Source organism: Geotrypetes seraphini, chromosome 4 (genome assembly GCF_902459505.1).
Source record: "Geotrypetes seraphini chromosome 4, aGeoSer1.1, whole genome shotgun sequence".
Taxonomy (NCBI): Eukaryota; Metazoa; Chordata; class Amphibia; order Gymnophiona; family Dermophiidae; genus Geotrypetes; species Geotrypetes seraphini.
This window is the reverse complement of record NC_047087.1, coordinates 252,134,549-252,151,825: the sequence shown is the minus strand read 5'-3', so window position 1 is coordinate 252,151,825 and position 17,277 is coordinate 252,134,549. Positions and strand designations below refer to the sequence as shown.

The window sequence follows — 17,277 nt, the reverse complement described above, 5'->3', positions numbered from 1 at the left end:
ATTTTCCAACTGGAAAATCTGGCAACCCTAGTAAAAGGTGATCTTTTATCTCACCTTGATGAAGTCCCTTCTTAATGCAATATTACGAGTAATTTTGTATTTGTTAAACTCTCAAATTTCCCCACTTCATTGTAAAATGTATCATTGATAAGCTGTTTTCATTTGGTCTGTACTCTTTTTCATTGCTTCTCTAACTGTGCTTCTCTCTTGACTGATACATGTGACTCATTCTGGAGTCATCTGCAATCAGGTTATGGTATATTTTTTTCTGTTTCTAAATTCTGCTGATTATTTCCTTTTTTTTTCTTCCAGTGATCTGTTTCCATAACAGTTAACTAAGCATGCCATAAAGCAGAGGTAGGCAATTCTGGTCCTCGAGAGCTGCAGCCAGGTCAGGTTTTCAGGATATTCACAATGAATATATGTGTGATGGATTTGCATGCACTGCTTCCTTAAGATGCAAGTCTATCTCATGCATATTCATTGTGGATATCCTGAAAACCTGACCTGGCTGCGGCTCTCGAGGACTGGAATTGCCTACCCCTGCCATAAAGCATTTAGGTGTCTGTTTACTAAAGTATAATGGGTCCAATATTGAAACTGTGGGAGGCAGACTGACCATCTTCCACAATTGACGGTGATCCCGGATATTCAATGCCTGGATCACCAGCAATGAATATCCAGGTCAAGGTTCAGTGGCTAACATGTAGCCGGTAAAGCCAATTTTTATTGACGGGCCTGCTAAGGCTATTGGTCAAAGATAGACCTGCTTTATAGGCATTGATTAATGCAATCAAGAGTTCCACCAGTTTGTGAATTGACAAGGAAAGTTGGCAAAACAGGGCTGCCTGTTACTGAGGGCTTCAACCTCCACAACCAGCTCAGTTTATCTGACTCTGCAGAGATTTCATCATGTGTGCAGTGGTGAGTATACTTACACAGACATAAGCATATCACTGTTCAAGCATATTTAGACAGGTGTTATTATTTGGAAAGAAACTCCATATTTTCACAATTTCTTGTTGAGATGATAGCAGAAGAAAGATGGAAAGGTTAACATATCATCTCAGATAATGTCTGCAATAAAAGGGGTAATATATAAGTATATATGAGAGGCTAGAAAGGCTTTCTAGCTCATGCACTATGATATATATAGGGTTATCAGATTTCCTCTTTAAAAAAAGAGGAAATCTGCTCTGTTATGCCCCCAGCTCTGTCCCCACATGAACCTCATATCTCCTTCCACAAGCTCAGAGTTGCATCTGGAGTGCCTCTATGCATGCACAGACATCGACTCGATGATGTCACATGCATGCAAGCATGATTGTGACTTTATAATGTCAATATGCGCACATGTGCCCTGAGCCGATGTGGCCCTGAGCTTGGGGCCTTCCAAAACCTGAACAAATTGCTGGCTTTTGGAAATTCTTCCAGGAACCAAGACAGTCCTCTATAAAGAGGACATATCTGGGTTTTCCCAGACAGCTGGTAACCCTATATATATATATATATGGGGGTGTGCGACACTCCCCCTCCTCCCCCCCCCCCCAAAAAAAAAAAAATATATATATATTCTGTTACAGAGCAGGAGGTACTGGATTCTTGGGGGAGTCACTGAGTGTGTGTGCTTGTAGATAGTAGAAAATTGAGGGAGGAGTTGGAGGCCCCCTTGAATGAGTAGGAGGGGAACAATATAAAAAAGAGTGATGATCAAGACTTTTGGTTATCTTGATTCTCCTGCCAGAGCCCTAGTACTGAGGGAGATTCCTAAAGGTGCTGTCTGCTTATGGAGGGAAAGTCTGAGAAGGTTTGCCAGAAGAGCAGACAACAGAGAGAGAGAGAGGACAGAAAATGGAATCTGAAAAGCTTCACTAAAAGAGAATATAAAAGACTTTTCCAAAGAGTCACCAGGAGAGGTAAGAGTAAGGAGTGTGTGGAGACCCATCTCCATAGGGAAGCCAAGAGTGAAAAGACCCTGCTTCTTGCAGAGCCTGTGTGGAGTGTTTCATCTTGGCGGGAAAGATATACATAGTGGACCCAGGCTGAGGAAAGAGGATAGGGAGCCTGGTTCACTGCATGTATTAAGGAATTCTATGAAGAGATTGGGAAACATAATAGAAGTGTTTCTGAAGTGACTTTGGGCCATGCCAATCAGGGACTTCCTTAAGTTCCTTCCTAAGGAAGTCCCTGATTGGTTCAGATGCCTCAGGCCTCTCCCAAGGGAGGAGCCTGAGGCATATGAGCCATCAGGGCCTTAGGCCCCTCCCCGTATATCACATGATGTACCGGGGAGGGGCTTAAGGCCCAATGTCATCGTGGGAAGAGCATGAGGTGTTTTCAGTACCTCCTGCTCCCAACTTCAAGGTACGGGTAGGGGGCCTGTAGTGGGAGGGGGTGTCCGGTGGCAGAAGGGAGTGGGCATCCCTCCTGCCTTTTTCTTCTGGAGTGGGGATGGGAGGGGAGGAGGTCTTTCCGGGCAGGAAGGAGTGGGCATCCTTACTGCCATTTTTTTCGCAGGGAGGGAGTGAGCATCCCTCCTGTCATTTGTTTTAGGGTTGCCGCATTTGTTGGGGGGGCGCATGATTGTCGGGGTCGTTGGGAGAGGGCTGTGACAGCAGTGGGGGGTTTTGGGGGGCAGATATTTTGCTTGTGTAATACACACAAAACATCTGTGCCATTGAAAAAAAAGAAAACATAAACAGGCAGACCTGTTGGTAACACAGTTACCGACAGGTCTACAGCAATCAGGTTTTAGGATCGGTAAAACCCGATGCTAAATAGCCAAGCAATGTAAGTGAATCAACCACTTGGCTATTTTGCATGGAGTTTTACAAATTTGCATGACCGGATCAGAAAATGGGTGATAGAGGGGAAAAAATACGCGGTGTGCCGTTTTGTGAATTAGGTCGGTTAGCAGTGATCGTTGCTAAACCTGTGAAAACAAGTTTAGCGATGATCGCTGACTATAGTGAATCTAGCCCTTTATCATACACAGCTTGTAAAACCAGTTTCGGTATTCACACCAGAAGAAATTGAAAATAGTTTATGCATTGATGCTGCAATCAAGGTCAAGTAAAAGTTCTAGTTATCAATTATATCTTGGTCTCAGCTTAATTCCTTGATAAGTGATTAAGTTAAGGACTTGAGTGTGGTGACAACCCTGGGATTGCAATCCTTTGGCCTACCAGAGTAAGTCTGACCCTGGCCTACACCCAGCTCATAGACTTTAAGGGCTAGATTCACTAAGGGCACGGATCAGATCCGATCCGTGTCCGGGTGGGCTGATTCACGAATCGCCTTCATGCAAATGAGGGCAATCGGAATCATGCCCCCAACCGACTGCAGGGATCGCTGAATAGTGATCCTGATGCATGCGCAGATCATCTGTAGATGGTCTGCGCATGTGCTGGCCCTCCGTGCCCGGCAGAGCGTTTTACCTTTTTTTTTTTTGCGAGCCCGTGGTTTTAACCCGCTTTAAACCCACGGGTTAAAACCACGGGCTTGCACTGCAGGGAAGAGAGAAGATGGGGCAGAGAGCAGGAGATTGGGCCGAGAGCAGATAGGGCAGAGAGCAGGAGATCAGGGCAGAAAGCAGAGAAGCAGGGCAAAGAGCAGGGCGGCAGAAGGCGGGGCAGTCGGAATGGACCTGAGCGACTGGTCCTCAGCAGTCGCTTATTTTTGGATCGGTCAGCCCAGTCAGTGTCTCTCATTTTTTTTTAGTAAATCGCTGCATGCCTACATTTGAATGCTGTTCCCCCTCATTTGCATACGCAGATCGGAGGATGATCAGGACAGAGGTTAGTGAATCGGGTCGGAGGGAAATCGGGTCGTACAGGGGTCGTTAAGTAGTCGAAACTTGATCAGTGGGCTTAGTGAATCTAGCCCTTAGAGTGTGTGTGTGAGAGCTGTAGGGGGATAATATGAGAAGAACCCTACTTTTCATGTATTGGTAGTTTGTTTTAGCCCCATGACCTTCATCCTTTTTTGCATCAACAAATGAGGTATACTGTTTCTCTACTATCTTTTGTTCCAGTTATGCACGCAGCTTTAGTGGCAATGTATAACAACAACAAAAAAAAGGCTAATGGAGTGGGGTGGGGATGGAGCAAGTAAAATTACCGGTAACTTGCTCAGTTCTTTATTTTTTTCCTGCTTTGAACTCAGAATGAACATTTTACATTTTCTCGCTGTACATTATTTTGGGTTTAGTACTGAATTTAGAGAATTCAAAACCTGGAAGTGCAAAATATTGAAGATAAGGTATTTTTAATTTCTCAGTGGGAAAAAATGAGAAAAAGCTGCAGGATATAATAGGCAACTCTTGTAAGGAATTTTAAGAACCTTTTTTACCACTTTCTTTATGGAAAAATATGAATGTCTCTCTTTTTTTCATTTCTGATCAAAGTTTGCAGTTCTTTCATGCTCAGTATACCAGATTGAAAGAACTTAAATTACAAATTATGTCTCAAGGATCAGAGGGGGGTGAGGGGAAGGAAACAAACTTTTCCTTGGAGAAAGTGAAACAGGTAATGAAAGTAATTCTTAAAATTCTTCACAAAACCCCTCTTTGGCAAAGCTGCACTAGCTAAAAATTCTGAAGCCCTTTAAATCCCTATGGGCTTTGGGGTAGTTACTACAGTAGAAGACTCTAGCGCGGCTTTGAAAAAGGGGAGGAAAATTTATCATTCTGTCCTGGAGTTCTCTCTTTTTCTCTACAGGCCACTTTAGACTACCTCTTTTTCAATAATCTATGCTTATAGAGGGCCATTTTTGATAAGGCGTCTGAGTTTGATTTAGAAGACTTGAGAAATGCATCCAAAATCGGGAGGCAAAAACATCCATTTTCTGTTAAGGACTGTTTTTAGCTGGTTATATTCAAAAGTTACTGTGGGAAGGTTTTGGGTTTTTTTTTCTTGGTGCTGCAGTGCAGAGTGTAGGTCATGTGATCCACCAGTGTTTTAAGAGAAGCTCCAGTCACACTAACTAGATGCTGCCTTTATAGTGAACACCCCCCCCCCCCCCTCCCCGGAGGCTGGAGTCCTAGTGAGTGTTTGTCATTTGTTCTTTGAAACTCTCTTAATTTTTCTTTCAGAAACAGCTTTCTGTATGCTGATGTATTTATCTTGGGGATGAGAATTTATGTTTGCAGCAGCATTTCCTTTAGTGATATAAATTGCTTACACCATAACGGTTATATAATTTCTTTTCCTTTCCAAACACATTTAAATGTTTAATAATTTATATCACTTGCAACATTTTTTCAAAGCCTGCATTGTTATTTATTCATTCATTTGAAGCTGCCCCAACAGGAAGACCACCATCAGCTGCTCAAGGGAGGCAGTCAAATCAGCGTGGGAGAAAGGCTCCGTCCCCCAATGTCCCTTAGTGGCACCACAACTCCATTAAAAAGAAGAAAAGAAACTACTTCAGGGCAACTCCATTGCCATCGGAAACTGCCCCAACAGGATGGGAGGCAGTTGGGTCGGCGTGGGAAGCTGGCTCTGCCCCCGACGTCCCTTAGTGGCGCAAAAGCAATGCCATTTAAGGTATTGTGCCTAGCACTGCAGCACCACTTGGCACAACGCCTAAGCTGCAAGCCAAAGGCACGTTTCTTAGCGCGCTCCTTTGTGCAGCGATTGAGCACAGCGAGCACCCCAACTAGACAAGGACAAGACAGGTGAAACAACAAGGCAGAGAGGAAGGATCCACCATCAACATCCTACACCACCGAAGCCAAACCTGCCTCAACAAGCTTGACATCTCATCAGCCTGTAAAGGGTTTCCCTGCAAGAGGGCTTTTCCCACTTTTTCAGACAATCAGAGTCTTAGGCCTCTCCCAGTGGGCTCCCTCAAGAAAACCATCAGGAAGCTGAGGCTGGTTCAGAATACCGCCGTCCACCTCATCTTTGGCTTGAAAAAATGGGAACACGTTACCCCTTTCTATCATAAATTACACTGGTTACCATTTGAATCCAGAGTCCTGTTCAAGTTCTCATGCATCTGCTTCAAAACAGTATTGGTATGCTACCGAGTTATCTTAAGCCACACTTCAATTTAAATTACAACATTAAGAGCTCCCGCAGAATACACCTGTTTTCTTTTCCCTTATTAAAATTATGCCATTTCAAAAGGTTCCTTGAAAAAATCTTCTCTTTTCAGGTGGCTAAGCTAAATACTTGGTTCGCCCAAACTGTGCTTGGGGCCTGTTTCTATCTTGAGTTCAGAAAGCAGCTCAAAACACAATTATTCCACAGACTGAATTCTTAATTCATTTTAACTCTACTATCCTTTTCTACCTTTTCCTCATTACTACTTCCATTAAGATTGTTATAACCGTCCACTTATGGCCTGTAATTACCTCCATTCCCTTTTCTTATATTATATGCTTATAATCTGTTAACTTCAACGATCACAATGTCTGTATTTCGATTTTTAACTGCTGTGAACTGCCTAGAACTCTCTGGGTATGGCGGTATACAAAATAAAATTATTATTATTATTATATGCCCTCACGGGAACCAGAAGACCCGAGAGATCAGTGAACAATAGACAAGTTCTAGAGATAAGTGTAGACTTTTTGATCTAGTATTGCCATAGCAGTACAAGATAGCACAAACTGACTGAAAGCTGTACCTAAGTCCTATCTTATAACGTGACATTCTCATAGCTTTGAACTTGTGTAGCTTTTAAACTAGTAACTCCAAAACTCTCTCCAAAACTAAACTCCCATAATGAAACCCTTGCCCACTCAAATGTTACCTCTTCTATGCCTCATTAGCCTCAAAGAAGTTCAAACCACATCTCCCACTACCAGAACCATCTTCCCTTGGTGCTCCACCCAACAAAGTTCCAGGCTCCAAAATCCACTAGCCACACCTGAAGATTGCTATGAATCTTGCCAGAACCACATCCCCATAATTAAACTCAAATACACTACCAACAAAAGACAGCTAAAACAATCCCCCTTTAGAAATCACACTAACCAGGGGAAAGTGTTCTTTCTTTAGGTCCATATGCAGATGATATTTTTATACTACAAGCAATTAGTCCAGATTTAAATAACTGCCTCTTACATTTGTTCTTGTATTACCAGATTACTATAATGGTCAACTTTGACCATGATAAAGTTAAGCCCTGTGAAGACTAAATTGTTATGGTTAGAGTCTAATTAGCTTCTCCAAAGTCTAAGAAAATATTATTAGGAAGTTTCAGACAATGAGAGTCTTAGACCTCTCCCAGTGCATCCCAGGGTACACAGGAAGGGGCCTAAGGCCCTGATTCACCCAGGCACCTAAGGCCCCTGCTTTAGAATATCCCCCCTAGATGTTTGGTGATATGTACTACTCATAGTCAGGTGAATAAGAGAGGCTCTACAGCAATATTAAATATAATAAAGGTGATAATGGACATCCTTGTCTTAAATCTCTTGATAAAACAAATATCTGGGATGATAGACATTAGACCATTATCCAAGACTGACCAATACAAAAGATGAATCAAAGAAGAGCCAAACCCAAATTACTTAAAAATATGACAAAAATATTATACCCATTTGATGTGATTTTTGGCAAATGACCAACTGGTTAACATAGAAATAGAAATCACAGAACATATGTACTATCAGATGAATCAGATTAGCAAGAACTGTTGTTTAACCTAGTAGTTAAGACCTCGGGGTAGATTTTTCTATTCATATTAAATAGCTCTATAGTTCTGAATAACAGTAAGGGCTCCTTTTATCAAGTCGTGCTAGCGTTTAACGCATGTAATAGCGTGCATTAAACCGTGGGACGCGCTAGCTGTTATCGCCTCCTCTTGAGCAGGCGGTAGTTTTTGGCGAGCGCAGGGGTTAACGCATGATGAAAAGTCACGCGCGTTAACCCCAATAGTGAGGCTTGTTAAAAGGAGCCCTAAGATTCTGGGTTTGTTTGTTTTTTTAATTATAGCTGCCTGTTTGCTGATTTTTTCAGAAAAGGAGCCAGAAATCACATCAATAACAAGAAGTCTCTCTTAAAGTTTATAAAGCTTAGACACTACCAATGTTGTGAATGTACATTAAAATTCCACAAAAAAATCCATCTTGGCCGAGATCCTTACAACGGCTTTTATTTCTTCGGTAATTTCCTATTCAATAACAGACCTCCCCAAAATCAAACTGCAACAGTGACAAAACAAATGAACCAACTTGTCAAGAAACAGAGACAATTGTTCTGTGCAGGCTAACACCTTCGACATATATGGAATAGTATTAAAAAAAAACATTGAACTTGCTCAAGAATTGCAAAATCACTGGACAAGGCCTGGCCCTGAGAAGTCTGGAGTAACAATACATTTCTATCCATTTATTTTTAAATACTGTCACAAAAGATGATCAGATTTGTTATATTCCTCCATAGAAACAAGATTGTTGGTTAAAACAAGCAAACACCTGCTTGTTGACTAAAAAGTGAATTGTAATGATACTTCAGTCTTTGTAACAGGCTCAAAATATTATAATCTTATTTCCAAATTAACCTTTGCTCTAACACTTGTAAATCATGCTGACACTTATTTCCTTAGCAATAAAGTATCCTGTAATTACCCATTATAATATATCATAGCTTTATATGCATCTCACCAATTGAGAAATCTGCAGGCTTATTAATTTCAGTTATACTTGAGACATAAAAAATAAATAGTAATACCTCAAAGTTAAACAGACTGGTATATGAGAGTTGATGTTCAAAGACATTTTATGGTAGAAAAAGCTACCGTAGCAATGGAAATTATGGACCTACTCAAGTAGTAGAAAAGTATTTTTTTTTCTTCAACCCTCAACTTTCGAGGAGCAAAATGAATACGTGCAAAGCACATTTATAAAGACACTAATTGCATTTTTTATTCAGTTTGATAATCTTAAAGGCTTGCAATAGTTTCACCTTAAACACCTGCTCTTTTATCTTTACTAGGGAATTAGATACTTTATAGTCAAAGTTTTATAAAATGTATTATAGTACTTGATAGAAGAGTACTACTAATTAAAAAGCAAAGCTTTTTGATACAGAATTAAGTATGCTGAGCAATATTTAAACATAATTTTCGATCACAGCTGATCTTTGATGCTATACTGTATTTTGAGAAAAATATATGTTCCATACTTTAAAGTGATGATATAATATCTTAATGTTAAAAGGGAAAGAAAGGTTCAGTATCAATTAATATACAGTATACAGTATTTTTCCAAACACACTCTGACATTAAAAGTGAGTCACAATAAGAATTATTATAGTCTAGAAATTTTTAAAGAACAATAATGGAGACCTACCATATAAAAACCGTTATTCTCACAGCAGATGGTATTTTCATATGAATCATTCTACTCTAAATCTATGTTTAATTATTTCAACAACAAAAGAAATTCCTCTTTCCACTTTACTAAGAAAGAAGCAGAACTTAATGATGAGAACATTTGGCCATGAAGGAAAATCCTGTTTCTTAATATCACAGTCTACTGGTCAAGGTTGGTGTATTGACCTAGCTGTAGACAGATAGGTAGATGAAAGCCAGCACATTCACGTGTAGATGAGGAAGTTTTAAAGAAAACTGTTCTGTACAAAATTGAACAGGAGAGAAAAAAATCAAGGATTTTGATGTCCTCTGAAAGGTCAGGTATAGGAACTTTGCTTCTTTTTTTTTTTTTCAATCAATATTTTATTGAAATTTTAAAGAAGATGTCACAAATAAACAAGAAAAATACGGATCTTTTCCAGATAAGCCCCGCCAAAAAGTTAACCCCCGCCACCCAAAAAAAGTTATAAAAAAGAGGCGCGATCTGTAGAAAGTAAAGTGTGTGGGGGGGGGTTCCCCCCCACGCCCCCCCCCCCCCGTCGGAGCCCTTAAAAAAATGGTTGACAGTTTATCTTATTTTTTTATAATGTTAAGTTTCATATCCTCTTTTTTATAATCTTTTTTGGGTGCTCCGACGGGGGGGCGTGGGGGGGAACCCCCCCACTTTACTTTATACACATCGCGCCGCGTTGTAGGGCCGTTGTGCTGAGAACTTCACTGGTTAAGGTTGCGTGCGCTGGCAAAAGGTGGCGGGGCTTAACTTTCGGCGCGTCCACTTTTTCCATTAGTGGCGGGGCTTTTCTGGAAAAGATCCAAAAATACTAACAAAATATTAGAAAAATAATGTGTCATAGGGTGTTGTAGCATATAAACCAAACTAAATATGCCCCCTCTTTTACAAAGGCGCGTTAGCCATTTTAGTGCCCGCTAAATATTAGCATGCACCAAATCCTAACGCATCCATAGACTTATAGGGCTTCTTTTATGAAGGCGCGTTAGGGCCTTAACGCGTGGAATAGCACGTGCTAAAATGCCATGCGCGCTAGCCGCTACCGCCTCCTCTTGAGCAGGCAGTAGTTTTTCAGCTAGCATGCGCTAAAAACACTAGCGCACCTTCGTAAAAGGAGCCTATAATGGGTGCATTAGCGTTTAGCGCACATGTATATTTAGCGTGCGCTAAAACGCAAAGCGCACATTAGTAAAAGGAGCCCATAATATCATTTGATCCTTGAAATTAAGTAAGCGATCCCATACTTTCCTAAGGGGGTCTTTTACTAAGGCGCGCTTGCCGATTTTGTGTATGCTAAATGCTAACACACCCATTATATTCTAGCGCCTTAGTAACAGACCCCCTAAATTTTCTCAAATTACCACACTTAATTGCAAATTTTTAAAATATTTACTATATAAACATAACATGTTTCACCACATATTATAGTCCAATTTTAAAAAAATCCTTCCAATTAGATAAAATTGTTTTTATTGTTATCATTATTTTTCAATAATTCTGTTTATAAGAATTTTATGTAGAATTTAACCCCAAATCCCCCAATATAATTATCTGGTAAGTTAATGGTTTTGATATAGGAAGCAAGGTTGAAATTGTTGACCAAACTTTACTCCAACAAGAAGCCACATAAGGACATTTGAAAAGCATATGTTCTATTGTTCCAGTTGTATCCTTACATGACCAACAGAATTTCCCTTTGGAGGTATCTATTTTTTATATTTATGAGCGTCGGAGCTGTTACCACCATGGTCGGCACTAAAAACTGCGCTACAGTTTTGTAAAAATAAAACGGGGGGGGGGGGGTGTAATATTGTTAAGTAAATAGAATAAGAAATAAAATAAGATAATGTTTTCAATTTTTAAAAGAAGCCTTCTGCATAATACAAGACACTGACCTCTTAAGGTGCAATTCTTAAAGAATGAATAATATACCAATATCTATCTATCTGTGAGGGTCCCTCAAAAAGTTCCCACACTTTCATATTTTCACAGAAAATGGTTGGGGCAGGAGAAGTGGTAAGAGGGCATGTTAATGGGATGCTGGGAAAAATGTATCGCAAAACAGGGTGATTATGTGGAAAAGTGATGTAATTTCTTTTTGAGATATTTAATAAATCGTCCTTAGAAAAAAATAAAAGTGCAGAAACTTTTTGTAGATTCCTCTTATCTAGATCAGTGGTTTTCAACTCAGTCCTCAGGACACCCTCAACCAGTCAGATTTTTAGTATAGCCAAATTTAGTCCATGAGAGGTAGCCTGCCTAAGTCGTATGGTCAGCAGTGAGCCTGGATTTTGAATGCTGGGTCGTTTCTGCTGACCCGCATTTTTTTTACCAGCTATAACTTAACTGATTAAGTGAGTATTCAGCACTGACCTTTCAAGTTATAACAGGAAAAGATAGGACTGCTATTTAGGTAATCCAATTTGCCTGCTAAACTTAGCTGGTCATAGTAGAGGAATATTGCTGGTTAAGTTTTAGGCACTTAGGGCCAAATTCTGTAATTGGTGCCTAAAAGATAGGCATCTGTCGCATATCAATCACTCTTAGGCGCCCATTACAGAATTGTGCTTATAGCGGTGCCTAACTTAAAACTCAGGCATCTGTAATGTAGGCCAGAGTTTTAAAGGCTTACATTATAGGTGTCTAAGTCCTTTAGAGAATCATGCCTAGCAGCACCTAAGCCTTTCTCCAGTCCTAAACACACCTACTTTACTTTTAGGTACCACTAGGTGCCATGTGATAGGTGTCTATCTTTTGTAAAATCATGCCTAAGATAAGTGCCTATAGCGCAAATAATTTATTTTATTTTTTTTGTATTATGAGCCTGTTAAAGCTCATAATTGAAGCCAGTTCACTAATTAAGATAGGTGTTTCTTCTTTCCCCTTTGTCAGACCTGCACCTCTGTAGCCACTGCCCTCTCTCTTCTTAAGTCAAAGCTGTATGGTAACTCATTGCTGATGCAAGGCCTTTAAGCACAGACCTGTACTCAAGTGCTGCTGTATCCTACCACCCTCTGTCAGGCAAAGGGGGAAGGATACAGCAGCACTTGAGTCATAGCCTGTATTTAAGGGCATATGCAGGTACTGTATCCTTTAGCAGCTTGGAAAGGTAGGGTGGTGGCAGCAGCAAAGGGAAGAGAGGGGAGATGCTGGACATAGGATGAGTGTAGCAAAGGGGAGAAAAATGTTTGCTCTCCTGCCATGCTGTCCTTTTTCCAAATGCTGTCACCCAGGCATATACCTAAGATGCACAGTGGCAGAGCCACCTCTGCAGAGAACGAATCTTCAGGGACAGTATAAATGAAAATACAATTAGAGAGGTGAAGTATACTTAAAACTGACATGCAGTATTGTACGCATTTCATACACAGTATTTTTCAATCAACAACATCTAAGTAATAAAGTTAGTTTTTTTATTTACCCTATAAGATCATCTATATTTTCTTCCACAACAGTAGGGGGGACATTCGAAACAATGACTTGCATATCCAACTGATTGACCACAGATACCTGCAAAGACAAAAGAGATTTTCAACTCATTTACCATGAACTTGAAGCACAAAACATCTGTTTCTCCCTCTATGAGAAAAAGCAAAAAATGTGAATATTTAAGTTTGCAAATATTCTACGAGAAATTCACACAATTCCGTAAAATTTGCATAGTTTCACCTGTATGTCCAGCCCTGCAGAGGAATGCCCCGTGCCAGCACTGAAAATGTTATGCAGAACAAGGGAAGAGGTATGCATGAAAGAGATAGCATGGGGAAGGGAGAGGGTGCTCTACATGTGACTGTTGCACCTGGATTGAGGATCCTGGGGGTTAGGCAAGAGGAGCACAGACAAGGTAAGCAGTATCTGAGTCATTCTGTGAGGATAGAAAATAATGGGGGAAAACAGTGTGTGACCTATATGTGGGGGATTACTTCTAGGTAAGAAGAGGGGGATAGTGGAGACATCTTACTTGAAAGGTATCAATATGCATACACATCTTTTCCAGAAATGGGGAACTGGTAGAACTAGAGACCACAGATTGAAATTACAGGGTGGGTGTTTTGTCTTTTGTTTTTTTTGTTATTTTTTTTTTTTTTTGGGGGGGGGGGTTTCCATGGAGTCAGTTTGCAATATTGTTGGATTGCTGGTTAAATCAAATAATGACAATAAATGTGACCATCCAAAATTATACAATCACTCTTCCATGACTGTGTGACTGCCCTATTTGTTATGGCAGTATTTTAGCATGATGAAGTGTAAATTGCATGGCGTAGCATAAGTGGCTCTTGCTGCCTTATTGAGTCGACTAGATGGAATATGCAAGTTTTTATCGGTCATCATATACTATGTACTATGACCCCCTTTTATGAAGCCGCGTTAGACTTTATCACTGGCTGCGGCAGTATTAGCTCCAACACTCATAGGAATTCTATGAGCGTCATTGTGGCTGATGATAAAAAAAAAGCCTAACGCAGCTTCATAAAAGTGGGGTATGTTCATATGCATCTAAAAATACATAGATAAACAGATGGTGGACAGCAAACGTATAACTTGCTCTGAATATTAATCTGACAAAGTTTATGATATGATAAAAACAAAAGAAGCACAATATTGGATAGACCAGATCTTGGGATGCATTTAGCCATTCATGTTTTCAGGATACCTACAATAAACGAATGAGATAGATTTGCATGCACTACATCCTTTGTGTGCAAATCTATCTCATGCATATTCATTGTGGGTATCCTGAAAGCCTGACTGGCTAGGTGTGTCCTAAGGATTGGGTTGAGAACTCCTGGCATAGGCTTATGGTCCATCAAGTCTAGTATCCTGCCTAGTATCCATTCAAGTAACTGGTTGGATCTCATAGGACAGCATTACGGTAATCTTTCTTGCTTATATTTAGGGATAAGCAGTGACTTTCCTAAGTTTACTTGGCTAGTGATGGTTTATGGATTTTTCAATACTTACAATTACTTCTGCTTTGCTGCTCAAGCCTTTTCCATAATTGTCTGTAGCAATGACCTCAAACTTGAAGTAGGATCTCCTCATATTTTTAAATAACATTGCAGTTTTGATAAGACCACTGTATACTTCTATTACAAAACCTTCTTTGCCATCCTTTATGGGTGGAATAATTAATCTATACTGATTTGTACTGTAGTTCCCAGTATCCTTGTCTTCAGTCTGAAGGAAAAAGCAAAAACAGAACAAGAATTTAAGAAAAATAATTACCTAACATATATCTCAAATTAAATGGATACCTCCAACCATAAGATGCTGTACATGTCAATATAACCTAGAAGAGAAAATCATATCTATCTAAGAGTTTACTCTGTAAGATATAGAAGTACCCTTCAAAATGTGCTCATGCAAAATATACTCACTCTTAATCTTTTCTCCTTCTAAAGTACTTCTAAAGATATCAGGTTCAAATAAATATGATCATGTCACCCCTCTTCTACAAAAAGCCCACTGGCTACCCGTCATATATAGAATAACATATAGGGTTGCCGATCCAAGATGGCCACGGATGCAAGCTGCTGAATCAGTCGCCGAACTGACGCTAAAGTTTGGAAGCTTTTGAGCTCCTTTGAGCTGAATTTTGCCTTAAACATGCCGAAAAGAAGGGGAAAGAGCACCGGTGGGGCCTCCCTGCGCTCCGGAACACCTACCTCCAGCAACATTGAAGCGCTGTTTCGGCGTTTTCAGGACACCATGGCGACGTCGGGATTTCAGTTAGAGACACCTCTTGGGAACGGAGCAGAGGTGTCTCACCGAAGTTTTGAGACCACTTTGAGCCCCGATGTAAGACCTCCTCCTTTGCACCCCCGTGCAACCAGCTCCCCAGGGGTAGAGAGCCAACCGGAAGTCGGGATGAGCTCTCCCCTAGAGGTTGCGCGGAGCTGTGTTGAAGAAGCCGTGTCAGGTTCACAGGCTATGCAGGAGAGCCTGAATACGGACGGGAGTGCTGCAACAATTAAAACTGGACCCACTCAAGCGGAGGGAATTGGAGGAGAGTTGTCGAATGGTGAGCATAAACTTTTGAATACACACTTACAAATTCCTATTATAGTTAAGCCCCAGGAAGTTACATTAGATGCCTTGTGGGACCTGGTGGCTAATATGGCGAAGACAATTAATGTTCAACAAGTGCAAGTGGAGGGGAAAATGAAAGACCAAGAAAAAGAAATTACTTTAATAAAGCAAGATATTGCTGACTCAAATAAATCATTGGACAGTATCAAAAATGAATTAAAATCTTCCAAACAACTTCAAGAGACCTTAATTAAGGACAATGTTAATTTAAGAAGGAAGATTGAAACATTTGAAAATTTTTCAAGAGGCAACAATATCAGAGTGATTAATTTTCCACGAATTACAACAATTACCCCGCGAGAAATGTTAAAACGATACCTGACGGAAATACTAGAAGTTCCTGAGGGTTCATTACCTCCATTTACACAGGTGTACTACCTTCCCATGAAAAATCAAACTCAGCAACAGGAAGACAGCCAAGGTCCAATAGATGTATCGGCATTATTGGAATTATCAGACAAAGAGTTGGCTACTCCTGCAACATTAGTAGCAACTTTAGCTCTAACAATGGATAAGAACTGGATTTTGAGACTTTTCTTTAAAAATAGAGCAAAAGAATTTATGGGATTCAAAATACAAATGTTCCCAGATTTAGCCAGAGACACACAAAGGCGAAGAAAAGAGTTTCTTATGATAAAACCGGGAATTATAGCTCTTGGAGCAACTTTTTTCCTACAATATCCTTGTAAATGTGTTATACAATATAATTCCCAAAAATATGTTTTCTTTGAGCCTTACCAGCTGACAACTTTCCTATCTCTTTCTCGGCTTGAGAAGGAAAAGAATGGAGGAGTATAGGAAATTTAAGATGTCCTCATCAGCTGACTTGCATTATTTTCCTTAATATTATCTCTTTGTATTTTCCGTTTATAATTACATTTTGGATCATTTGCGGACTTGAGCCGATTTAAGTTAATTGGTATCCTTGAAATTTATAATATTGTTGTGATTTTCTTTTCTTGACTTAAAAAGCTTTCTGTACAAGTAAATCTTGAATTGTATTTTGAAAATTGAATAAATAAATAATAAAAAAAAGAATAACATATAAAATAGCACTTCTAACCTTCAAAACAATACAAACACATGTCCCAGCATTTATTGACAGACTTCTTATTCCATATGACCCTCCGAGAGCTCTAAGATCCACCTCACAGCATACTCTTAATATCCCATCCTTAAGAATAATAGGCATTCGACGTAATACAATCTTTTCAGTAACCGCCCCCACGATTTGGAATTCTCTTCCTATATATATACGATCTGAACACAATTTACAGAAATTCAAAAATAGTTTAAAATGTTTCTTTTTTAAAGATGCCTACAATTGACTATTCGTTTCAAGTCCAGTTACTCTTGATTTTTTTCCCATCCCACTGTTCTTTCCTTTGCTGTATCTTTTCTTAATAAATATTGTAGTTCTCCCCCCCTTTTCCTATTGTGTCCTTGTAGATTAATAACAACTACAACAACAAAAAACCCGAAGTATGTTAAAATTGTTAGTCTCTGTGTACTTTTGTTAATGTTTTAATTATTATTGTACAACGCTTAGTATTTTGGATAGGCGTTTAATCAAATAATCAAATAAACTTGAAACTTGAACTTATTTATTTGACAGACTGACCTGTAGCAGTGCAACCTGTCACATTGTATGGAGTCAGACACTACTATTTTACAATATGATATTAAGAGGAAACTGATATACCTCCTCTTTTACTAAGCTCGATAGCATGGACTGTGTTAAATGCTCTGAAGCCCATAGGGATTAAATGGGCGTCAGAACATTTGCCACATGGCACTCACTCCTGCAGCTTAGTAAAAGGGAGCCATAGTTAGATGCTTCTCTGGTCCAG

The 17,277-nt window shown here is 39.8% G+C and overlaps 1 protein-coding gene across 6 annotated transcripts in view; it reads right to left on the bottom strand.

Annotated features, from left to right (window-relative positions):
* PCDH15 (protocadherin related 15) overlaps positions 1-17,277 on the bottom strand; it is a 2,123,136-nt gene that overhangs the window by 116,822 nt on the left and 1,989,037 nt on the right. For all 6 annotated transcript variants that reach the window (XM_033941002.1, XM_033941006.1, XM_033941004.1 and 3 more), the window contains 2 exons: positions 14,300-14,515; positions 12,759-12,847 (listed from right to left, as the gene is read on the bottom strand). In XM_033941002.1, coding sequence (XP_033796893.1) covers positions 12,759-12,847; positions 14,300-14,515 — 305 coding nt within the window. The remainder of the gene's footprint in view (positions 1-12,758; positions 12,848-14,299; positions 14,516-17,277) is intronic.